This window comes from Numida meleagris, chromosome 2 (genome assembly GCF_002078875.1).
Source record: "Numida meleagris isolate 19003 breed g44 Domestic line chromosome 2, NumMel1.0, whole genome shotgun sequence".
NCBI classification, from domain to species: Eukaryota; Metazoa; Chordata; class Aves; order Galliformes; family Numididae; genus Numida; species Numida meleagris.
Window position 1 is genome coordinate 133,312,519 of NC_034410.1, and position 27,013 is coordinate 133,339,531.

A 27,013-nucleotide genomic window follows, 5' to 3' on the forward strand; every position below is an offset into this window, starting at 1 on the left:
CCTAATTCTTTTCTGAACCAAAAAAAGATGAGTGCTATCTGATCAAAACCATTTTACAAATACAAAAAGCCAAGTTTTAAAGACGGTCGGCCCTGTAAAGGTGGGATACCATCAGAGAAATCCAAGTTAGACAGGGACTAGTTATCTTAAAAGCCAAGTTAAACAAGACACCAACTGGGGCTAATGGCTCAACCCCATATGCTCTCCATGTGAAAGTTTATCAGTCCTCTGGGAGGCTACTTAGCCCTAAGTGTCTCTTGTTTAACTTGGCTATTTCAATAGCTAGCGCCCTTTCCTAACTTGGCTCTCATCTACAGATATCACACCTCCAAACAGCTGATCTTTTTCTGCCTAACTTACCATTTTTTTCATTTTCCCCCTATGATGGGTAAATGATTTTGATCAGGAGCGGTAAACACCAAGAGTAGTGCCATTCCTACAAGGCCACAACTAAATGCAGAATATGAGATACAGTTATAACTGTGTGGCTCAGACCCTGATGTAATCACTTTTCTTACATTAGAGGTTTGTTAATTTAAAAGCATTTTAATCTATTCAAAGAGAGTCATGAAACCATTTTGTAGTTTTTCTGTGAAACTGTGATAGAAACTGTGATGTGGAGAAGACTCGGATTGATTTAGATAGGTAGTAACCCAACACGCTTTTTATGGCAGGACATATACGTCTCTAGTACGTATTAAAAGGTAGTCTCTACTATTGCCATTATAAATCTTCTTACATCCTGTATACTGTTTTATCCAAAATCTCCATAAAACAAGTTTAGAACTGTCCAATGTAAGTCACAGTCTCAAATGAAATAGTAACTATCGTAATCTTAGAGAACATTTTTAGAATGAGAAACTCCTATCCTTTCCCAGAAGAAGGCGTAAAAAGAAAAATGTCTTCATCTCTGATTTTTTTCACCCCACCCAATCAGTAGCAATCATGGAAACAAGTTGGCAATCTTTTATTTCTTCTAATACCAGAACTGAAATCTACTCAATGTTTCTAAAGGCTCAGGTTACAACTATATTTGTGCACAAAACTCCCCAAATCTAAGCAATAAAACTGCAGAAGTTCCAATTTGCCAAGTACACAATAAGCACTTTTCTGAGATCTTAAGTTTAACTTTACAACTAAACCTTGCTTTTATCATCTGAAACTCTGAACTCATCAAGTACAGTATAGTGTACTGATATACAACCAATCCACTGCCAGAGGGAAGGTATCTGAGGAAAATCTCACTATGGAAGAAAATTATGTAAATGAAGATGGAAACTGCATTGTCTTCTTTATGATCTTGCGCATATATCAGTCAAGCAAGCTAAGAGCAGGTTCAAGCCATAAGCTGGTTACTACTTTGAGTGTGGCACTGTGATGTCAACGACAAACCCCCCATTGATGCTACTTAGCATTATTATTTTCACTACCATATAAATCAAATACTTGATTATTCATGGACATTAAAGAATTTATGGCCCAATACCAAGATTAAATGTCAAGGAACTCCAGCCAAATCCTTGCTGCTCTGTTACATCCTGATAACTTCACAAAATTCTATCATTATTTACTTGTACTGAAATATAGCTCAATTGTGTGTTACAACATGAAAGAATTCTCCCTTACAGAAGACTGAAGACAAGAGATTGCATGTCTTTTTTGATAAATTTGTTATTTATATGAGATTTCTAACAGGCTATGATACTCTTGACACTAGCCAGTTGTGAATTAAGTCTCGCTGACATACTTACAACTAGTCTGAAATATTACAAAACACCATCCTCTACAAAACAATTTTTTTTTTAATTACCTGAAGATACAAAGACATTCCTATGCTCTAGAGCATACAAAATATTCTGGATGAGGGTATGACAGTCATATCACTTTAATTTCTTTGCACATTTTGAATTTCATTATGAATATAATAATTGTGAGCATGTCTTGCAAATAAATGGGCTTGTAAGAAAGTCTGCTTCCGGGATGTGTGCTGCACTCAGACTGGTGGGGACAGGAAAATACTCAGATGAAGAGAGCACAAAGCAAGAAAGGAAACTCAGTGGAGGGACAGAAGGGAAGGAGAACGAGCAGAGTGGAAAGCAAGGCTGAGATGAAAGGAGAGCAAACGCTACTGGCAAGAGGAAACAAGTTCAGAGCAGAGAATTAAGGTGTCAGGAGGACGGAAAAGGTATTCACAGCTGCTGCTGCAGTTCCACAAGTGAAGGCTCCTGCACTGCCAGAAAGCAGGAGCTGCTGGGCCTCAGTTCACACATTTGCCCTTGGCTACCTGCTCCGTGGAGCCTAACAGTTCCACATTTCCACAGCCTGCACATCCCAGACCCTTCCCCAGCTTCTGCTGCCTGTTGGTGCCAGGGCAACAGCAGCCCTATGCCGCTGTCCTCAGCACACATCCCTGGCACTGGGGCATGCATGCTTCAGCGTGGCCTAACCCACACCCCCAGGCCTTCATCTACCTCTGAAAGAGCCGTATAGTTTTACCTAACAGCCCTATAAAACTGCAATCATTTCCATTTGCAAAAATAATTTCTATTTATTAGAAAAATGAGTCTACTCTCAAGCCCGTATCTCACTTGCAAGTCAACTTGTTTTCATATTTTCCTGTTCTTTAATGGATAACAGTCACCAGACTCCTTTTTTTAAAGAAGTTTAGAGCACTTTTCAGTACAGCATTTGTGACTACCACTAGCACTGATCAAGTGTTTTCTGTCAGACTTTTTTGACAGTAAGGATTTTCATGGAAAAAAAAATATTTTTTGCAAAAATGAGAAACTGTACCATTTTCCCACATTAAATCAAAATCCTCAACTTTAAGAAAAAACCTTCTCCAAGAAGACTTTTCAATTTTAAGAAAAAAATAAAAATTAGAAAATAATTATTTTGGAGCAAAATTCCCAAATTTTGCGGAAAATAATCTGTAAGCTATCTTACAAAATTTCCCCAAATAGTCAATATGATTTTTATCTAAGTTACGTACACTGGCATCTTTTAGCTCATCAGAATAGCAGACAGTTTTGAAAACAAAACAAAACAAACAAAAAAAAAACCCTAAACTTCACAATGAACACACAGAATACCTGATACCTCAGAGAAGTAATGGAAAATGAGTGGTAGCAGAATCAGTATAAAATGTAGGCCAGTAAACCTTCTGGGGATTTGTTTGAGTAAGCACATTTTAGTGAGGTTTAAATACCAGTAAACTCAAGTGCAATGTGATTCATTAACTTCAAATTTAAGTGAACAGCTCTCAAATAATCATGTCAAGAAAATATTGAATGAGCACTAAATGTTAGTATACATTCTGGCAGTAAAAAATGGAAAGAACCACTTTTGCAAGTTCTAACTGCTGCAGTTCTAACTGTTGCAAATACATGCACAGGAATAATCTTAGGACGTAGAAAAATATTAAACCAACAAACACAGTGAAATTGTGTAAGTATAGCCAAAAGGAAACCCAATTAAAAAAGCAAAGCAATTATGTATCCTGTTCATGTGTATGTCTCAAAAAAAAAAAAAAAAAACAACAAAAGAACATGAACCAAAAAAATACATAATGGTGTGGCCTAACATTTTTTTTGGGATAAGCTCTGATGAAGCCACAGAGAAGACCAGTTCTGTGTATGTCACGTAACTCCTCGTCACATAAGTTTACACACCTTATGTAAATTATTCAGTTTAAAATCTGTATCCTTATTTCATAAAATACAAAAAGGGAACGGAAATGTGCATCAGTAATATGTCAGAAAAGGAAAAAAATATTACTAAAAATAGAAGCCATAATGCCTTAGAAGTCTCTCTGTGCTTTAGTGTGGCATATTAAAAACTATGAAAAATGAGGCATAGAAAAGCAATAAAATCTACTGGGTATTTGCCATTAGAGTATCTACCAAAAACTGACCTAACTTTGGTGAAGAACAGGGGGAAAAAAAGAGCAGCAGTACAGGCTGAAATGAAACCAAACTTAAATTAAAAAGGAGATGGGAGGGCAGGTTAGGGAAAAGGGAAGGAAGTTGGCAGTTGTGGGGATTTTGTGCTTTACTTTGACTATGCAACATCCTCAGAGCACTTAATAACGTGGTACACTGAAGGCCTAAAACTACATTGTTCAAGAGGTTTTTAAAGAGAATAAGCTAATTCTAGACAAGTAAGATGAGATTCAAATGCTTGAATATATTTCTTGACTTTCAAAATTGCTCATCACATAGCACTTTCCATTGACAACTGCTGGAGCTGGTGCAGAGTACTCAGGATGGGAAGCTGCTGCTATAGGGTATCAGCCTTACAGTTTTCAAAGTCATGATTTCTCCTTTCCTTGGGAAAAAAGGATTGTAACTAGGTGTGCTCATTAAAACTTAAATTAGCAGCTGCAGCAAAATAAAAAATGTTTTTCAGTCGAAGAGCCATTTCAATCTTTCAGTTATTTAACCACTAAAAAAAGATCATGCCATGCCCCAACAGCGGACAAAGTGCTGCCTATGGAGTTCTACAGCACAGCTCAAAGCTGCTATAATAATGTTTGGAACTTAGATACCACTTTTCATCTTCAAAGCAGTTTACAAACATTAACTAATTAATCCGCACAACATCCCTGAGGCCCACTTGGATCAAAAATGGGGCACTGCATGCTGGGACCTGAATCCTCTGTGGGCCCTAGCACCAAATTAAAGATGAGGAATCTGCTTTTTTTTTTTTTTTTTTTTTTTTTTTAAAATAGACTCCTGATACACTGCCAATGCAGCCCTCTGTTGGGCAACATTTGGATGCCCCCAGCTTTAATCTCTATTAAAGTATCATGCCCCAGTCTGCCTTTGTTAATTTTGGATGTCTTGGAATCTATTAAACATGGCACAGTTTCTTGAGCTTTTAACAAAGCTTTAGCTTTGAAAACGCATCTTCTTTTGTCTTCATTCTAGCTGGCTTCCATGCAAAGATCTTTTAGATGAGATAGATACTGCGCTTTCCGTTGTTGTTGACGCATTAGCCTTAACTATTAACATATTCAGCAGGATTTTCTAATATTTAACACCGCTTTTGCAGCAGCACTGCTGCTTTTTAAAAAGTCTGGGAGCCAGCTCCTCCTCTGATACAAACTGGACTGCCAGTTTACAACAGCACAGGAACTGGCCCAAGAAGTTTAGCAGGGAGTTGGCTGCCATCATGACACTGTGTCAGACTGAGTCAGGAGACTGGCTGCATCCACCTCCAAATAGGAACATTAGCATTTAAAATAGATAGAATGACACTGTAAACCAGCAATACAAAAATAAGCATCTGCAAAAGGATCTTGGAGGATGACATCAACAGACAAAAGAGCGTCTGCTCCCAGTGTGAAACTAACACCAAAACAGCAGTGGAATGCTCTTAAATTCATTATTGCATTGCTGGACTTGGGAATGGAAAATACTACAAAAAGGTAGTACATTGAAGCACTGTTACGAAGCATGAAAGGATTCACAGTCTATCTTGGAAAGTAAAGCCATTTGTGTTCCCTTAATGAATGAAGATGCCAGCTTTCTGGTAAAAAGCCTGAAATAAAATAGTACCTAACAGATTCTGGGTGGAAAATAGTTGACCAAACCTCAAATATGCTGGAACTTCAACATCTATACACAAATCCAAATCTCCCTCTTCATTGCGCAGGTTTGCATGTATAATTAAAGCCACAGACTGAGCTGAAGTTTTTCCAAAACAAAGTGGATGTTGGATTGGACCCTGGCTATAAAGATTTATATCTATGCACATTCCTATTTTCATTTCCAGCTTCCTCAGTTTCGGGGATCAGTGACATTTAATTAAGGAATTAGGAGGGCTGTGCGCTTGGTTCCTATTAATAATCACTTTAAACTTCACTGTACCTGTAGTGTCGGGAAATCTCTTCTTCCACCTGGGTGGTAAAGTCACATTTGGTACATGAGTGTTCTTTGTTCTCTTTGAGAGTCAGCGGCCCATCTGCGCCTTGCAGGGTATTTGTTTCAGGTTTGACATCAGACGCTTGGGCTTCGTGTGCATTCTCATAGTGAAGCAGGAGAACATCTACGTCAGGAGTGGAGAATGAGCATTGATGGCACTGGTGTTTGACTCTAGAGCTTCCTGTCACCCCTGGAGACAGGTGCAAAAGCAAGAGAGCACAGTGGGAACAATTACTTTTTCTGCAAGCAAATGGATAAGTAATTTCTCCAAGGTGCTTTTCTGGGCTGCAGAGGCCTCGGGGACAGAACTGACAGTGCTTAATGGTACACTTATGAATGTTGTGTAGCTGCTGATAATGACGGAGAAGTGGGCCCACCACTATTACATCTGGGCCATGGCTCTTTGAGTACCTAAAGTCACAGAACTGACAGTTGTAGCTTGTCACCATGCTGTCCTCTGCTCCTTTGCTAGTCAAGTCTTTCTTTTTTGCCACACTCGCACCCTTTTCTGTCTTTGTCACTAACTCCCCATCTGTATTTTTGGCTAGATCATTCTGGTTAATGACAGATCCCCTAGAAAGCTTATCATTCATATCTGGGTGATGGCTTCCTGACTGGTTTCCCCCATGCTGTTTGCTGTAATGTTCTAATAGTTTCAATGAGCTGGACGACTCACAGCTGAAACTGCAAAATTTACACCAGTAGTAACTGGTTGTATCGGTACCATTTTGTCTAGAGGAATCTATTGGCTTGATGGGCACCGAATATCCAACTGGTGTATCATCTCCTGCTTTTACAGTGATTCTGTCTTGCCACTTCCCCAAGTCTCCAGAATCACACGGTCGAAGAGTAGGACTGGATTTATTGGAGTTTTTCTCTGAAGCTTTACCAGAATCAGAGGAGGGAAGGGCTGCTTTCATTTTGTTTGGGTGAGTCTGTAGGAAGTGTTGCTCTAGTTCAGTGGACGAGTTGCCCATGTAGGTGAAATTGCAGAATTTGCAGCGGAAGTACTTGGTGTTGCCTTGGCAATCTGGAGTTTTCCGCCCAATTCCAATAAAGGTTCCACCTAAAGTAACCTGTGAATGAAGAATAAGGTCATGTTAGCTCTGCTGTAGATATAGAGCAATGAAGCAAAAAAAAAAAAAAAGAAAGAGAGAGCAATAAATTCATAAGCCTATAAATTAAATAAGGACACCATCATTTGCATTTGTGTGCTTGCACTACCGTAATATCATACTCTTGTGTATTTAGCATTTGTTGATGAAGATCACTTTTCGCACAGCTGAATTCCACATGAGTACTAAACATTTGGAGAAACTGGGGCACAAATCTGCAACATGATATGAACTCAGACTTCTCCAAGCAAAGGAGACTTTCTTCACTACGTCACTAAGTCATGTTATTGACCAAAGATGCAACAGCCAGTTCCCAGATCCCTGTACTCTTTACAGAAGGTTTACCTGAGAGTTTCTATCATGTGTGGAACAAAAGTATGAGCCCTCAGCCTTTTTTCTTCAGTGCACTTACATGCTTTTATGACATTCATGCTTAAATGCCTGAGAGAATTGAATTCTAAACATGAGCACAACAAAAATTGAATTTAAAAGAGTGAAGTCATTCTGTTTGGGTCAGAGCATGACCAATCCTTCTAAAAAACATTTCTGTAAGAGTATCCTGTATCTGCCAGCATGCCTCTTAACAAAGCTATAGCGACTGATGTCTGAAATGAAAGGTGGTTTTCTCAAAGATTACTCAGCGCAGACATTCTCCAAGGAAATCTTCTCATACACAGAGTCCAATTTAGTTAAACAAGGATGGAAAAGCTACATTAGAAAAATGGCATGTGGCAAAGAAAACACTTACCACACCCAAGTCTATGACATCACTAACTAAAAAATAAGATAGGTCTACTTAACTACTCTCATGATCTCTGAGCTAAATGGTCTGCAGGAAGGAAGCAAGGCTTGCAGAGTTTACAGTGCTGTGCCACATGTTCTCAGAGCAGGCAGGCCTGCCCTTCCCAGGAGTGCACCACACCTGCCCTGTGACATCAGGGGAGATTTGTTGCTCCCATACAACTGGTTTGGAGGCCAAAAAACAATCTCCTGGCCAGTATCACCACTGCTCTACTTATATTCCGGAACAGCCAACAGTGCGCAGCATCCAGAAAGTTATTCTTCTTCACACCCAAAATCCACAGCCAACTACTCCTTTGCCATCAGCCAGTCTACACTGCTCTACCAAGCATACAGCTGGAAGCTTCCACGTACCACAGTCTTAACTCTTCTACTCAAGAGATGCCTTAAAGGCAATATAAAATTTCTATAAAATTTCCACAAAGGTTCTGCAGGATTCAGTTGTGATGCATTAAGCAAATAGTGTAGTTATTTTTCTTCCCATCCTCAGCAGCTGTGCCACAAGGAAAGCATGTGATCACTGCTCATTCAGTATCACGCCATACGGAAAGACTCAGACATACAGAGCATGAAATGTAAACATTTTTAAACACATATAGTATAAATGCCTTTTAGCTCAGAAAATAAGACACTATTCTTTATATCCCATCAGAACTGAACACCAGAATGGTGAGTCAGTGAGTTGCTAAACTGTGGTATAATGAGCTGCTATGCAGCCTCTGATTCTTTTTTTTTTTTAAAGAAAGCACAATTCCCATATGTTGGTTAAAGCTTTTTCTTAAATAAACTGAAAATTGCTTTCTGTTTGTTTAGGAAACATATCTTAATAGGCAATGGTGAGCTGGAGAACCCAAAAGCTAGAATGTGACTGCAATATTTTCACTTAAACTGGGACTCCAACTTCTGATACCAAGTCACAAATTTGATTTTGAAAATGTTCTTTGGAACATTTGCACTGCAGAGGATATCTTGTTTTATTCATTTTATGTCTAAAAAGAGCTAGAGACAAAACCATACTGAGCCTGATCCACTGACAACAGTGGGATTGCTCCATAGTTGTCCGGCACCTGAGGTCTCCATCCGCTGCACTGTTTCAGTGTTCAAAGTCTCAAAGTCGTTGAAAGACAACTTAAAGAACGCATTGATGGAATTATGGTAAACAGAAAATAACAGCAGTTCTCTGTGTGACTGCTTTAGTTGCAAGGTGATCTGGTTTTGCTCATTTAATTAGTTACGTATGTCTGTTCGATGCACGCATAGAAAACTGGCTAAAATGCTTTACCTTAAGTGGTGCTAATGAGTAAATACATTCATTACTCTTAGCTGTCCATTCACAGAACCTACAGACAACAAAAAGTATTTTGCAGATACTCAGTACACATTAGCTGGAAATCATGAGTGACAATAATCCCCGCTGCTGCTCATTGCTAATTACTTTTATTTATGAATGCTGGAAAAAAAATATTATCAGCACCGCATTTTGTACAATAGACTGTAAATCATGGCATTCTGGTAATCCTGCTTAGTGGCCTACAAAGGAAATCTGTGTCCTTTGCTAATACATACTTCTCTTCACCAGAAGAGGATAAAACTGAACAAAGCACTCACATACTATTTGGGTTTACCCGTTGCAATGGAGGCAGAGGGGAGGACAACACATTTTTCACAGCACTAGAATGTAACTGACTACCACTAATTGGGTTGGCATTTCTGTGACTACCCTGCCACAATTCAAAATAACGTGTCCTAGGAGAAGAGCATGCACGTGAAAGGCAACACAGGGTCATCTTAATGTTATTATACTCAAAATACATTTTTCATGCATAACAAAACCTACTTAAAGTCTCCTTGGGGGTCATCAGGTAAAAAGAAGAAAAGAAACTGGCTCCCATGCAAAGAGGCTGGGAATACCGCTTGGTAGTGACAGCATAAACTGAAGCCACCTCAGCTTTTAGCCAGCCAAATTTGGATGAAGCCTACACTTTTGCACAACTGTTTGGATTCATGCATTCGGCTCAAGGCTTGGCTTGACTTTCAGTTTTTTCAGTTACATGAGTACGGGCACCAAACTCCTTCACTGGGTATGTAACTGGAGCTATCCTTGACCTCCTGCTCACTCTGATCTTCCCCAGAAGGAGGAAAAATAAAAGAGAAAGACAAAGGGGGAAAGGAAATACAGATTTATTTACTTTATAAATCAATATCCACATTTGTGTGTGATATCAGAAATGACTGCATCTACTACTCATTCCCATATTTTATTCCAATTCCAGTAAAATCCAGTCACCTGCTTTGCCCTCACAATTCTGTTTTTTTGAGTGGACACTTCTCAGAAGAGATCAGTTGGTTTCAGAAGAAACCAGACAAAAGCAATACTAAAACTTTGCAATCCTACTCTAGCAGTGGAATCCAAAGTGCCAGCTCACGTAGTTTTGAGAGTCACAAGCGCAGGTAGAACTTGCACTGGAAATGTAAGAACACCTCTCAATCAACAGTTTCTTCAGTAAGCACAGAAGAAAAGTCATAATTTGGATTTTAGAGGGAATCTCATACACTGTAAGATACAAAGTATCTGTATGGGCAGGGGACACCTGGTTAGTTCTTTCCTTCACTGTCACTTTCTTGTGAGATCTTGAGATTATCACTTACACCTGTAGGATCCCAATTATGGGAATATAGTAGGCATTATCATGTCATACAGACAAAAAGGGCTATTTAGAACAGGTTTTCCATTATCATGTTCGAGATGGTTGCACTGATATTCTTCCAAAATTGCTCTTCAAGGTCGTGTCTCAGTTGGGAATTAAACTGAAATATATTTCACAAAAGCACTCCCTGAAACTCAAAACTCCTGTTAAATTCATACATTAACATGGAAAACCATAGAATTCCAAAAGTCTAGAAGACTAAATTTACCACAAGGATTGAAGTTTGTGTGTTAATACAATTAAGCTATCTCCTCACATACCACGCATATTTCTAAAAAAAGCCAGAAAGAAAAGATAACATAATAATTGAGAATTTTTAAAACATACTTTCTACAACATGTTGGCAAGTACTTCAACAACAGTATGATTGCATTATACATTTCCAACAGATATGTCTGTATTGCCTTAATTACACAGACCAAAAACAATGATTTCATGGAATTGATGGCTTTGGGCACAGAAAAACATTTTCACTTTTGCCATTTTTTTTAAAAAGTTGCTTTATATTTAATCTGACCTTGTTTCAAATGCTACCCTCTCTATTCTTCCTACCTCCTTTTTGAAGTTGAGTCCTGAATTTTATTATGGCAAGGGAGTTTAAAAATATTTTTCTGTTTACAGAAAATAAAATAAAAAATACCAAGACAACACTGGTCAGCTCCTGTAAACATGCTTTATGAAGAAAATTTCACCAGGAGAAACTAGAAAACTAGTGGCCTATATCCACACAGGAGATTCAACCACAAGACTTGCACAGGAAAAGCTGTCTTTGACCCCTGGTATCTGCTGCAAATGCCAATTAGAAACTAGAGCAACCATCTGCATTGGAGCATCAAATGATAACAAATCAACTTTTTTGATTACCTTGGTTACCTCTTTGGTTAATGAGGAGGTGAAAGGCTCAAGATCCCTTACCAACCTCCTGAGCCATCCAGTCTGCCCGTGCCAATTATTCTTAATCTTCTAATCCTAAAATATTTTCTAATGTTCTTGTTTATGCATTTGCTTTGTGCAATACAGCATCCAGAACATTTTAACCATCCCACATTTATGAAGTTCTTCATGTTATGCAGGCCAGAACAGATTCCTGGCTTTCATGCAAGTTTGTGTAACACCACCCAGCTCTCTAACCTCCAACATGGAGAACTCGCTCGCTCTCATTCTCTCTCTCTGCATGTAAAACTAGGATAATCTTCAGAGTACATCCACTCATAAAACTATTTACCATACTGTGATTAATTTATCTGTAGATAGGACTATGTTGTGTAAGCGAGGCAAAGACTTGGGACAAACTTCCAGCTTTCTGGGCTATTCCTATTTACCAAAACAAGAAAGCATAGTATTGGGTCACATTCAAGGGAGGTGATTGCTGCCCTATATTCTGGCCTCATGAGGCTCCAACAGGAGTACTGTGTCTAGGCCAGGGGACCCCAGCACCAGAAGGATGAGGCGCTGTTGGAGCAGGTCCAGAAGATGATCACAGTACTGGAGCATCCCTCTTCTAATGAAAAGTTGAGGGAGTTGGGCTTGTTCAGCCTGGAGAAAAGAAGGCTCTGAGGAAACGTCACTGCAGCCTGCCAGTATCCAAGGGAACATGTGAGCAGTGGGGGGACAACATTTTTAGACAGTCTGACAGCAACAGGACAAGGAGGAATGGCTTTAAAGTAAGGTTAGATGTTTGGAAGTAATTTTTTACCCAGAGGGCGGTGAGGCATTGGCACAGGCTGCCCAGAGAAGCTGTGGATGCCCCATCCCTGGAGGCATTCAAGGCCAGGCTGGATGGGGCCCTGGACAACCTGATCGGGTGGGTGGCAGCCCAGCCCATAGCAGGGAGGTTGGAACTAGATGATCTTTAAGGTCCCTTTCAACCTAAGCCATTCTACACTTCATTTAAAATGAGCATTTCCTTCTCAATATTTATTCTGATGCCATTAAAGCCATGGCTTTTTGATACTGAATTTTAAAAGTTGCAGATCAGGATTTTTTTGCAACAAAGAGTGTATAAGAACAGTAACAGGACTTAAAGTCAGGAGACCAGATGTATAAAAACAGTATGTAAGGAACACTAAATCAAGACTTCAATTTACTAACTAGAGCTAGCAGACAAGTAACTAGCAACTAAAAGAAACCACCACCTTTTCCATTCTCTGTCTGAATAGATAGAAGTACAAGACAGTTCCCTGGCTACTGTAAACTCACACTGCCTCTCAAACTTGGAGGCAAACTTACACTGATTTATACCAGAAGAAAACCTAGCTACTTCACTTTTTTCCCATCAACTTTAATTTTTTTAGCTCTCATTTCTGTGAGCTACTTTAGCAGCTTGTATATCTACATATCTCTATGACTATTACTAGTCTCACCAACTTTCTTCCTTAACCAGTCTTTAGCACTACCAGATATCCCTGGCACAAAAAGCAATATTAATACACACACAACTTTGTTTTGAAGGCTGTGATTATACATTGCATCAGTTTCTCCAAGGACACTGCCCATCTGAATGCTCGTTTGAAGGCAGACTACTTCCAAATGAAAGAAGCACATCTCTGTCACAGAGCTAGTGAATACACACAAGCACATACATATGAATGTACATACATTTGCTTTACCACCACCTATTTCTCCACCTGTCAGCATTTCTTAAATCACATGTGTGTGAGTTAAGCTCACTGACTCTTGGGTTTAGGAGGTGTAAGTCAAGGTGCAAGGCAGTCTCCAAGCCTATCATGACCCAGAAAGGAGACTCAAACAGGTATGCACATTTGCAGGTACAACAGTCAAGACTTCTCCAGAGAGAGTCCTCAGTGCTATGGCCTATTCTAGCACTGCCTGCAAGACTATTCCAAGAAATTAAGACGTGATACAGAACAATAATTGGTCAGTTTGTTTAGATCTAACTCCAGTTTCATGGACAATTCAGCTAAAGTCAACAAGACCAACAAGATAAAACTTGCATCTATTTCTTTATGCATGTGAGAAAAGCGATTTTCCCAGAAATTTACTCACTTCAAATAGCTATGTACCTGTGATATCATAAAGAAAGTCCATTTGAAGACAAAACTGAACTTGAAGGATTACTTTGTTACTAATAAGTGAATGCTGCACTTACTTAATGTCCTCCGTTTGGATTCTCACAACATCTCTATGACCCTGTCAAACCCATTATAAAGGCAGAGAAAACTTTGAACATGAGAAGTGGCGTTGATTACAGCTGTACCTCTAGCTTTCGTAGTCTTACCTTGACAGCTTCACATTCAATTGAGTAAGTAAGGGCAGAGGATAAAAAACAGAAATTATTAGCAATAAAACCACTGGTTCTCATTCATCTCAATCCTAGTTATGCCAGACTTTAATTATAAGCTATATTACCAGTCACATGCTTCTAACATGAGAATGGAAAAGATGCTGGATTTGATATATTAAACTCCAGAACACTAAAAATCACATATGAATAACTTTGTGTAGGCACATGAAGCTCACCACATATTTATAAATAAGACAATATAATGAACTTTATATTCCATGCACTAACATTTCTGCCACTTTGTAGGATTCTGAGCAGCCTGGAATGTGGACATCCAGAAGTTCTCTCAGTAGCTATAAAAATCCTAGAAAAAATGTTACCCAGTCATATAGGACACAGGATCAGGCTGAGTAGTATAGGACAACACTTACAATATCAGATATCTAGAATTTTAAAAGAAAAAATCTGCCACCAGTCTCTTATTAGTCAATGGGATAGCAATTAGCTAATGTAACATACTTTTTTTTTCTTTTTTCAGGGCTCTCAGGAACACATTCAGGAAATTTTTGGATAACTTTTAACAATCCACAGCTTTTCTGAAATTTCTCATGTCTTATAAGGCACATGCATGCAAGTATCTAAAATCATGAAACAATCAAAATGAGAGAGCTGGGTATAAAACCTACTTCTCAGTACTCTCAGACTGAGCGTCAGAGGAGGGAAACGTGGCAACAGGCTTGAGAAGCAGGGCCACACTGAGCAGGAAGCTCTCAGAGGCAGTGCAAAATGTGAAGCTGTCTGGAGTCATACATAAGAAATGCTGAGCACTGCAGTATGCCTTTACTCACGGCTTCAGGAATACACTTCCCCCTTGGGATAAGCCATCAGAAACCCTCACCTGAATGCAAGCGTTTCTGTCCTTTCTTTTTGGGATGCTGTTTTCTTTTAAAACATATCAGGAAATGGGGTCATGGTCCCTTTTAGACAATAGCCTAATGGCTTGAACACTTGTTCAGGAAACAGGAAAAGTAGGCTCCTTTCCTTGCTCTGTCAGAGGGCATTCAAGCCCACTTCTTCCTCACTGGACAATCTCCTACCCTTTGCTATAAGCCATGTGGAAGACAGCACCCTCTAGCCTTTCTGTTGGAAGCCGTCTCACTCACTACTCATTACAAAATCTAGGGATGGAAAAAAAACTCCTACCTACTAGCTAGCAACTTTCCTGTCTCCAGACCATTCCATCCTTGACATTAGAGAGTCATAAAGACCAAACACAGACAACTCAATCACACAACAGCAAAGCAGTGCTTTTCAGCATCATAGCTGTTAACTTAGTCAGCTGAATTATACTTTTAGTCTTTAGATCTGGCCTGAAGTTCACTGCTTTAGGCACGTACACAAAGCCATCTGTAGGCTAAAATACTCAGCAAGATCTAGCTGCCTACAGAGACTGATCAATAAACTAAATGTGAAGAAAAGGTAGCAAGTGGTATCAGCGAAAGTTGATCCATTGAACTGACTGCAAATATGAGTGCCACTCTGAAAGTAACACCTCCTATTTCATTATGCTGGCCCACATTATTAGAGGTGGATGCTGTTGGCGTGGCAGTAGAAGCTGAACCCTACCAACAATATTCATTTTGTTTCTGTGTGACAGATGACAGCAGAGGCAGGCTGACAAAATGGCATCTGACATGGAAGTGTGTACGAAGCAAAGATAACCGAATTCCTCCACGCAGAAAGAATGGCACCCACTGATGTTCATAAATGCTTGCTGAACATTTATGGGTACTAAATAGTGGATGGGAGCACAGTGAGGTGGTGGGTGGTGTGTTTCAGTGCTGGTGACAGTAACATGAAAAGACAAGCCATGCTCCAGATGGCCTTGCACAGCTGTCACACCATGAAATGAAGAGCATCTCAACCAGCTCATCTGAACAAATCAACTGATTACGATCAGGGAACTGTGTATGGGGCTGAACATTGGCTTCAATGTGTTGGAAATGATGGTGGCAATGTTGGAATATCATTTGTGCCAGCTGGGTCTTACAAATGCTCACGGGAACAAAAAGTTATACACATTTGTTGGGACCTACTGAACCAATACGAGGCTGAAGGTGATAATTTCCTGGATCACATCACCATCAGCAATGAAATGTGATGTTCACCACTATGAGCCAGAGTCAAAACGGCAGCCTGTGGAATGGCAACATGTGAATTCTGCATGAAAAAAAAAGTTCAAGACACAGCCCTCCGCAGGTAGGTACAGTGATGTGCACTTTCTTGGGATAGTAATGGAGTGATCTGGATTTCCTGGAACCCAGACAAACCATCAACTCTGACTGTTGCATCACGACACTGACTAAGAGGAAGGCTTAAACTTCCAGAGTCAGGTCAGAGAAGAACATAACCTTTCTCTTGCAACATAATATTGCTCAGCCCCATACTAGTTTGAAGATAGTGGAGCACACTATCAGTCCTGGCTGCACTATCCTACCATATCCAACATACAGTCTGAATTTGGCACCTCATGACTTCCATCTGTTTGGGCCAATGAAATATGGACTGCATGGCCAATATTTTCCTAGAGATTACTCTGTCAGAGTAGCTGTGAAACAGTGGTCACCTCCACTGGTGCAGATATTTACGAGCATGACATGCATGCTCTTGTTCACTGCTGGAGAAAATGCACAGCTAACGGTAACGACTACGTTGAAAAACTGCCTGTAGCTGAGAAACTGCTTTATTCAATAGTGCTATTGTGGTCTTCGTATCTGTTGTAGTTTCCATGGAAATAAATAAGAGGCATTACTTTTGGAGCAACCTACGTATTATTCCCATAACAGCACTAAAGCTTTGAACACATTTCTCTGAGAATTCAGAGATGTGCTAGCAAATGTTTTCTAAAATCCAGACATGAAAGTAAGTCAATCTTCCAGAAAACAGCTCAGTGAATTTACTCAGTCCTATTCAATTTAATATAACTCAATGAAATAAAAGCCTGTAAGGAAGAAAACGGGTGGAATATATACAAGAGAATTTCAAAACCAAATCACATCTTCAGAGAAGACAATGGAATTTTGCTTGATTAAATATTCAAATCAAATACAAGTCTTCAAAACAGTAAGGCCAGAAATCTTGGATTATTTAGATGGTTCCCAACGAAATCCTCTTTATGTATTACAAAACACAATCCCCATATTTTTCTAGCTGGATGTGATGTGAAGCCAAATGTGTATCTGCACTGTTTTGCTGACTATAGTACAAAAAAACCTATAAAACCTCTGTTTAGTGCCCTGGGGGGAGGTCTTTCTATTTTTCTTTAAAACAAACAAAAAAAAGTTTTCTACAACACATTTTACTCCTGTGCTCTAAAACCAAAAATATTTTTAGCAAAGGGGACACCACCCTCACATCCCTACCTACAGATATCAGATGTTGGTTTGTTCTGCATTCAGATATTTTTTCTTTGCTTTTGTTATGAATGCAAACTATGACGCACAAGAGCATGCCTCACTAATGCAAATCTTCATATATGGCTGTCTCCAGCTGACCACTGTGAGCCAGATCAAAGTTACTCATCTTCATCCCCTGGCTTCTGCACCCAGCTCCCTGGCCTGTGACCATAAATCTATCAATACCTTCCACTCCAGCTACAACGGAACAGTTTGTTAAGTGCAAAGGGATCAATAAATCAGACTTTAAGTTCAGTCCACTACTATTTCAAGTTAAGTACAAAGAGATTATTTCCCTTTAGCCTCATACCTATACAAATTTATATGAACCAATTATTTGGGCTCAATTCCCTCGCTTAGTGCAGGAGTTTGAAACAATTTTAACTGCAGCTCCAAGCAGTGCAATCCTTCACTGCTGCAGGAGATGCCAGACATTCAGATGCCTGAGAAAAAAATCCCCTCCAAAATGGACATAGTAGCAACATAAACATGTGTGGGTGCAAAGGGGATTTTCAAATGTTCTTTTACTGTGTTTATGAATCTCACAAAGCTGCTTTGTATCGAGAGTGGGGGAGGAGAAAGCATAAAAATATTAATCAGTTACTTATCTTCTGACATGTTCTGGATCAACATCTGGTGCATGTGCAAGTGATGAAGTACGGCATTTGGCACAAAAGCTTATTTAATCTTCTCTTCCCAAATTGGGCAGGGAAAATTAGCACTCTTAAAAATTAAGTTTCCAGATCCAATTTTTTTCTTTAAAATAAATTGCCAACATTGTATAGGCTGTCTGCTCTATTTTGGAAAATGTTTTTTGTCTGAGAAAAGACTGATCTTAAGTAGATTATCTATGGGCTGTTTCCTACCGCTTTTTGTCTTCCCTGCAGTATCTAACTGCCAGGGTTTAGTAGACAAGTATAGTCTAGGTTCAGCTGTTTTATTTCTACTTCTATCAGCTCAAACTGAGATAGCTCTCACATCTGTTTTATTTCTGAAAGCACTGCATTGGAAAAGTGTCCAGCTCATTCTAATCAAGCATAAACTTTCCTATAAATAACTAAGGACCTAACGAAACAATTGTTTGGAGGAAATGAAAGTGTGTTTAGAAACTCAAATTCCTCTACACTGTATGCCTGAGCTGTTCCAGTTAGAATGTCTTCCTGACAGCATGGATCAGTTGCTTTAAGATGCTGTCCCCGGAGTCAGCAAACTGAAACTATAGCAGGAAATCCAGGTATTAACATCATACTACTTGCTAATTATAAAACATCATTTCACATTCTGACACTATTCACTTCTAACCTCCTTCAACTAAATCACGTATTTGCTTTCTAATCACAGTTTGACAGGAGAGAGCGTCTGGCACAAGACAGTGAGGTGATCTTTTAATAAGACAGCAGTTCAAAGATTGCAGATTTTAGGCATAATAACAACTTTAGTTTGATTTGCTGCTCCACAAAGAAGTTGCAGTTTCTGAAAAAAGAGGAAAAGTTTAAATCATTTTAAAAGCTTCAAGTTCCTGACTTGTGTTCCTGTTCCGGCTTCTTACTTGAAGTTAGGTATTAACCATCTTAGAAATTTTGCAAACTGGGTTTTCTTACAGCTACAGCCTCTGCAAGTGTTATTAAATATCTTCCACTTTCTGTAATTTCTTTTAAACACAATCTAATGTTTTGTCTGCTGAGTGCTATGAGGTCAGACATCACATCCTATGCAAACACGCTCTTGAAATGAGATGGACATATGAACTCACTTTGTATGCAAACCTTAGTATGGATTTTTTTTTTTCTTAAAATCTGAACCTTTTTATCCCAGAGTACTGAGGCGTTCTACAACATCTCTCTGTATCTTTCAGCACAGTCATGGAAGGATTTTGAAAAAAAATGCAACACCACAGACTCTTCTCCACTAATTGTATATTAACTGATAAGGAACTAGTACAAACTCCAAGAAAAAAAAAACTTCTGACCCCACTTCTTTATGGTAAAAATAAGATTACTTTTTTTTCAGCAACATCTGAAAAGTAGTATTTTCACTGCTCAAGTTACATGAGAAGATGACTGAGGCATGCTCACTAAAGTAGAGGACATTGTGCGTTGCTGTTACTCTTAAAAACGTTTTAAATACCCATTGTGTATCCTGTTTATCTGGCACTAGACAACTGTAGCACCGCCAAGACTTGTCATTTTTTTTTATCTTAATAACCAATAAGCCAAATCTTGACTCCCAGCAGCTGATAATTTAGGATTACATTTTTAATTTCCAGCTGCTGTCTTTTGTCTATCTGGTTGTTATTATTCATTATTATTTGCTATTTTCTTTCAATGACAGCAAATCCTTCGGATATGATTACTGATGCAGCAATTCGCCTGTTTGCTGAGTATGATCTTTTACTACTGATTATCAGAATGACAAAATTTTACACTGAAATATCACTGGCCAAAAAGCCAACTGCTCCTCCACTGCACAAGATGCTAAGCAGACCTGCAGCAACTCTGGCTAAAGCAGACCCGAATGGTTCCTAAGGCTTAAGCAGGTTACATAAAATACTTTAACTGCGTAGGTAGGAGAGGCTTTGCAAACAATCGACTTTGCAGCTGAGAAGGCAGTTAGCAGAAGCAGGGAGACTGGAAAAATACAAACCTGCACATCGTAAGTCCCATTTAATAAGACAGGCCTCTGGGAATTGATGTCCTGCAGCACCCCTGAAAGCACAGTGCGGTTGACTTTCTGGAAGTCTTTGGAGTGGCTGAATTGCACCATGTTGTGGAGAGCCAAAATTTTAGTGTCGAGCTCAGCATCCTGCCTGGTGCGGTTGTGCAGTCCTAGGTGGTACTTGCGGAAGTGTTTGATGAGATCTGTGGGGTCGTTCCCGTAGTAACCATACCCACAGATGTTGCATTTGAAGTCCTGAAGCTCTGGAGACAGAGGCGCCGTATCTGGGTTATCGTTTACCAACAAATCTGCTTTAGATTTGTTCAGCCTTAAACCCCCATCTGAAGGCACTTGTGGGTTTTTTGAGGCCATGGGGACCGGGCTTGAGCCTTGGCCATCAGCTTGGCCACTTTGCACTTGCACTGTTTCATCTGAAGCTTTTGGCGACATCTGATGCTCCTCATTTGTCTCTGCTGCATCTCCTGACGGGGCACAGACCACATCTTGGGTGTCATCTGCATCTGATTTCTGAGGAGACTTCAAGGGCTCACAGATTCCCCCAACAGCTGGAGATGAGAAAGCCAGCATATTTCTGTCTGTCACCTCATCATGAGGGAAGGATGGAACATTTCCTCCCTTATTGTGGCTTTCATAATTGAAGCCAGCCTTTTCACTCAGCACTGAGCTTTTCAAGTCTTTTTTAATGCTGGAAGATGGCTCTTGGACATGCGTGCAAAGCTCCTCCTTGTTATTCAACTCTGCCGCATCAGGCTGGTCAGTGTTTTCTTGCATCTGCTCTGCGGAAAATTCTTTTTTCCTTCCAGACTCTTCACTTTCAGTACCTGTAGACTCAAGGGTCTGTACCTCACCTTCACTAGCAACGTTTCTTAGAGGGGGGTTCTTTTTCCGGACCATATCTACCACAGAGAGAGAAAGAAAAAAAAAAAAAAGAGCAAAAAAACCCCTATAGAATTATTCAAGATACACAATAAATTATAAGTCTGGTACTTCATTCTTAGCTATACAAATACCTCAGATTTTCAGACAAGTTTTGTCAAATAGGTTCTTAGTCTACACAGCAAACTGGAACTTCGCATTAAAATAAAATGGTCACATGAGACTGAACTCAACTAAGAGAACTTCAAAGCCTATGAAAACACTGCCATTGCAGTGAGTGAATTACATCTTTCATTATGTTTTCTGAACATAACAGTCCAGCAGAATTAACGTTAAATAAACATTTCCTTTAAAATGTGTTTTAAAAACTAAGACAAAAAAATAAGCCTTTGCAGACTAACGTGCATACACTGTTCAAGCACATGTAATGTAACTTAACACAAAACTACACCTAAAAGACATAGTCAGGAGCACTTAAGTTATAAAGGAAACAGATCTAGGAGAGTAAGCAACTTTGAGGTTTCAGAGAAAGTATTTTTCCTAAGCAGGTATCAGTTTCTCTATAGCAAAAGCTCCCCCTTGTACTGCCCATAAACTTCAGACAGGATTATACGGATATTCAAGAGTCTGGCCCCACAGTCCATTATTCATGTAATTAGTTCTATTTGCCAAACAATGAGAAACTAACTTTATTAGGAAGCCCGTTGTCAATAAAATTTTACAGGCCTGGATCCAGACATTTGACATGGCTGTGTTGCTGCGCGGGGATCTACCCAGAGAACACCTGGAACCCACATGGCTCCCAGGACACCAGCCCCCTCTGCTCAGCCCCACTTTTCAGACAAGGCCACTGCTGCTGACTGTGCAGGCATGCCTGCCGCATCCACTTAGCAGAGCTTGGAGAGGACAGCAATGAGGAGCAGAGAGAAGGAAGCAGTTTGCCACCAGTGAATGAGCTGCTAGCCGGACACGGGATACCGTGGGACACAAACTACCTGGTGTGTTCTGGTTATAAGCCAAATTCCTGACGCACTACACATCTTCACCTTCCCCGGCCTACTCAGAAAAAAAAATTTATATAGAACTTCCCTGCACTCTCCACTGCATGGTTCTGGATTTGATATTCACCACCAGCAGCTTTGATCCATTTGTGTTCACATGCTAGCTATGGGCAGAAGACAGATGTGCTACAACTTTTTCTATGCTCTTATCTTTGCCAGTGCTGTATACAATGATGGATGCCTCTCCTTGCCAATTTGCGCGTGGTCCAGTGGCAGCAGCCTGCAGAACCACACACAAGATGCAAGCTGCAAACTCAAGCCCCAGCCCCATTCCCAGGGCCGTCATCACTGGGCACGTGCAGAGGCACTATAAATATATGTATATGTATGTGTGCGTGTATTTATAGCTCTGCAAAGGGAGGACCACCTGGTGATTCTAGGAGCAGCTCTGATGCACTCTAAATGGTGCTAAATCCAGACCTTTGAAAGCTAAGGATGACCTTCTCAAAACAGTACTTTGAGAAGTACGGCTGGGGACAGAGGTTAAAAATAAAAGAACAGGCGTCTGTACATCCTCTTATTTACATCTGCTCCACATGAAAGGGCACTGCATGTTACGTCGATAAAAACAGACAATTTCTTAAGGGAAGTGTTCAACTTGTGTCTTGGGCTGGCTCTGTTGTCTTCGTGGTTGAGCCAATCCATAGGCAGCGTGGGCTGCAGGGAGACGGCTTTCACACAGAATGCCAGCTTCTATTACAGAAATTCTGACACTCCGTGTGGCCCTAATACATTTCTTAAATGCCTGCTGTGATTCCTCATTGTAGGAGGCACGTATGCTTTGGAAACAGGTCCCTCCTCTTTAACGTCAACCACACCTACAAGGATATGTGTACACTGAATTTTACTGTTTTTTTCCCCAATAACTTTTGAACCATTAAATCACTCAGAACTAAGAGAAAAGAAATATTTCCTGCTGTGGTAAGAGAACTATCACACTACAGACTCAGCCTACTAAAACAACATAAGCACATATATAATTCAAGGTATAAAGATAGTCCTTTTAGCACTGCTGCTTCTCTGCAGGAATCCATGAATGCTCTTGGTTGACACACACTAAAAATACTGGTGGGCATCTGTGGTAGGTGTTCATCTAAGCCTGTATTTTTCTTCTTGGAACCTGGGTGCACAGCTCAAACTGTTTCTAAAATAACTACTGGTTAAATGCACTTCATGGCAGTTAGAGGACAGAGAGAGGAGCCCGGACTGTGCACAGTGAAGAAAAATCAGAAATCAAGAAAGTAAACATTGTAGCTGTTACCTCAGTCAAAATTAAACAAGACTGAATGCAATGTCTTACAATGTTTTTGTTATAGATACTTTTGGCAGATAAGGAAAGTTTAGAGATTTTGCTATCTTCATGGCAACTGACAGAAGAGAGTCAGAGAGGACAGAAAAAAAAATCCCTATAAAGCAGAGAAGAGAAAAACCTGGGCTGCACGCTGTCTAACTAGAGAGTACTTCAGATTTACATACTTCAGTTCAAGTTTTCCTGACCTATCTGTATGCCTGTGCGTTAATGGAGAAGGGAAAAAATAACTGCCTTACGGAGCTTTTTCATGCAGCATTCTACACTCAGGGAATGAAAATGAAGAAGACAACATTGATTTAAACATAAAAACTTTCTGAAGTTCAACCGAAAAGGATTTTCTCCCCTTTTTACTTTTCATTCCTGAAAAATCTTCTGCTATTTATTTGCTTGATATCCACTCAAGGGGACTGTAAGAAGACAGTATTTTTTTGTCGCTGAAATTCTACCGCTATCCCTTTTCAGAGACATATTATGTAAATAAAACTACATCTGTAGCACTCCTAAATTGACGAAACCATCCCCTAGCAAGTAATAAGTTAGATACAGAAAGAATATAGCCACTCTAAAATTATTATTTCTAAGACAAATAACAGATTGCACAATGCTTTATTGTGTGCCAAGAATGTTTTCAGTTAACAATTTCACTTGAAAAAATGGATCACATACTTGTAAAATCATACCCAGCATTGACTTCATAAGGCATGTGGCTTTAGAGTGCTTTTTACAATTATTAATTCTATTAGTCAACTAGCAGGCAGGCTAATGCAATTGTCTTAGAAGATGCACGGAAGACACAGAAGACATTTTGAGAGCTGATCTGTATATCTGCAAAACAAAACAAAAAAAAAGGTTTTCCTTCCTAAATTATGTATTCAAAATATGCTTTTTATTTATAAACATTGTTATGCCTATTGTACATTCACATGCATCTATTAGCCAGCACTACACAAATAGTGTCTGTTTTCTACTTCCCTTAACCATGAGAAATACCATAGCTGTCTTCTCCTTAGACAGTCACACACATACACACACACACGAGAAAGCAAAAACTGTCTTAGACGTGAAGCCCACCAAAAAGTAAGTTTAAAATGAGCTGTAAGTAAGTTTCAAAAATGAGCTGCATAAATGCTGTAGAAAAGCACCTCAAAAATTCACGTGCATCAGCAGGTATTGTGTGTTTATTGTAAAGGGACTGGGTTAAAAGGGAGTGAAAACGGCACACGAATAACTGATTCCAATGCAGTCAGCAATTGCAAGTTCTCATCTGCTGGCTGCCTAGAGCCTCAGTTGCAATGAATTTAGTGGTATTAGTTTAGTTGCTAATGGATAACCAGTCACATCTCAAAAATGCCACCACAATAACAAGCAAGATTCTTGGCCATTCAGCAGAGGCCAACTGCTGAACAGACAGAGACATAAGGACAGAACTACCTTTTCATCACTGCAAACCGTCTTTTTTCCAAAATAGAAGAAAAAAATTACTAAGCCTGATGTAAATGAAAAGTTGTCTTGAGCTCTGCAAACAGTGTCCCGGGCTGCAGCACTCATCTATAATCCAGGGGTTAGTATCTTCTTTTCCTAACACTGAAATTATCCTTTAAACCATGTGGGTTTGTTTTACCTGATACTATCACCCTCTACTATTTTCAAGTTGAACTAATACTAACAGCTACATATAGTTTCCCTCAAAACCAGGCACAGCTTCTCTACCCTATTCCTGTATCTGACAGAGATTTCTCTGTTTTGCAGTCACATCAGTTTGTACCTGGAAGCAGAAGGTGGAATCTTCCACCAAAATCAGTTTGTAATTCAGAATAACGAATTACCATAGTGACTAGTGCACTTGTTTTAAAAAAGAAAGCAAAAAAGCAAATTCTGATAAGGAACAGTTTCTTATGAGCGGTGAAGACAAAAGCTAATTATCTGCTGATCATCAGCTCTCACAATGGGTCACTGTTGCTACTCATTACTTTTACTGAACGTGATGACTTGTCATCAAAGCCTATTGCAACAGTATGGCTGTTGCCTTCTGCTTGCTCTGCAGGTTTAGGTCAAGTCTTAGTCATACTCTCTTTTTAACAGAATTTATAAACGGGTCTGAATCTCGTGATACAACGCTGAATAATATCTGTACGAGTCTACAAACAGCAAACTGAGTCAAGGGCCTAAGAAGACTGTGATGTTATCAATCAATATGCTGCTGCACCGAGTTACATGAAAATACACATTTATATTCAACAGGCTCAAGTAGGGCCTCTTTGTTAAGGTACAGTAAAATTAATACTTCTACATTCATATATATTACACACCCCCACACGCATATATAATACACATACAGCACTTAAACATCCATCATTTTGCCAGAATAATGCAGCAAAAAATCATTAACTCTCAGTGTCTCAGCTTAATATGTCTAATACTTACCTATCTCACAGGAGTGTTGTGAGGCTTAATTAATTAGTGACTGTAAAGCACTTTGTGATCCTCTAATGAAAGGTGCTACATAGCACAAAGTATTATTAAAATCATTAGGACCACAAAAAAGCCCTGTGGAATTCTAGCCTACACTGTCTGTTGGGGTTGGGAGTCATCTTATTATTAAAAGGAGACCGTCAAGCTAATTTTCATAATTTTTTCAAGATCTTTCATCCCCCTTTGCTGTTGTGATAGCATGTTAGTAGCTAGAAATTTAATCTTATCATCTTAATAACATACACTCATGCAGTTTGTTACTGCAGGGCTAAAGAAGAGAACAGGGCTTTTGGCACTCATCTGGCTTTCCCTTTTAAGAAAAAAAAAATTGAGAGACATATTTTGACACCTTCCCACACTCCACCCCACCAGGACAGCTGATCATGTGAGATTGCAGGATGCTCACCAGAGCCGCATGGGAAAATACTGCTGTGGTTTTAATTTCTCTCTTTTTCTTTCATAGTAAAAAAAAAAAAAAAAAAAAAAAAAAAAAAAAAAAAAAAAAAAAAAAAAAAAAAAAAACCAGGACAAAAAACAAAACCCAGCTTATTACACATAAATAGGCTACAAAGACTGTCTGCACAGCTTTATATAAAAAAACCCTTCAGCATTCAAAGCATCTGCTTCTATCCTGCACATAAAGCCCTAACCCGCCTGGAGACGGGTACCTTACACTGTTTTCCCCACTCTCTCCACAACAGCAGAGCAGCTGTAAGGAGCAAAGGCTCTAAAGCCAAAAATCTCACATCTTGAGAGACAACTTCTGCACCCTGTGCAGCCCCCAGCACAACCAGAAAGCCAATGAGACCGTCAGAATAGCCCCAAGTTCAAAGCCTTAGGCCTTTTCTAATCCAAGCATTTTCAAAATTAATAATAATCACCATCTGTAAATACACTGGATAATCCGGGTGAAATTGTCCTACGCTGTCTCTGCTGAAGATTATCAAATGCGCTCCCTGGTCTACATGAAATGCAAACTACCCTAGACTGAGACACAGCAAGGCAGGACTGGTCAAAGCTCTCATCTTCACCTTTGTCTGCTGAGAACAGAAGGGAAGAAAAAAGACTTTGGGTAAGCAACTCAAGAATCAGATCCTAAATCATGGGAGGGCAGAATAGCCTTAACTACAAGCAACTCCTTCTTCAAGTAAGACCTCTTCCCCCACTTCTTCAAATGCATCACACGGGAAGCTGTAAGACTAGGATACCATAGTGTTAAGCAAGAGCAATTAATTATTAAGTGCTTATTAAGCTATATATATATTTTTCTACAAGCCAGTCTTTCCTGCCTGTCATTGATTAGAGTAGAACACGTCTCTTCGTATCAGTAACATTTGGCAGGATCAGATGCTTCATTCGGTCAAAGTAT

At 39.5% G+C, this 27,013-nt stretch overlaps 1 protein-coding gene across 5 annotated transcripts in view; it reads right to left on the reverse strand.

The window, feature by feature from the left end:
- TRPS1 (transcriptional repressor GATA binding 1) overlaps nt 1-27,013 on the reverse strand; it is a 212,907-nt gene that overhangs the window by 152,232 nt on the left and 33,662 nt on the right. For 2 of the 5 annotated variants that reach the window (XM_021385769.1, XM_021385771.1), the window contains exons 2-4: nt 23,853-23,997; nt 19,891-20,819; nt 5,871-7,000 (exon numbers count right to left, since the gene is read on the reverse strand). In XM_021385769.1, the coding sequence (XP_021241444.1) occupies nt 5,871-7,000; nt 19,891-20,819; nt 23,853-23,868 (2,075 nt within the window). In that variant the 5' untranslated portion in view covers nt 23,869-23,997. Of the gene's footprint in view, nt 1-5,870; nt 7,001-19,890; nt 20,820-23,838; nt 23,998-27,013 lie in introns of all 5 variants that reach the window. The other 3 variants (XM_021385768.1, XM_021385770.1, XM_021385772.1) reach the window with 2 other exon arrangements.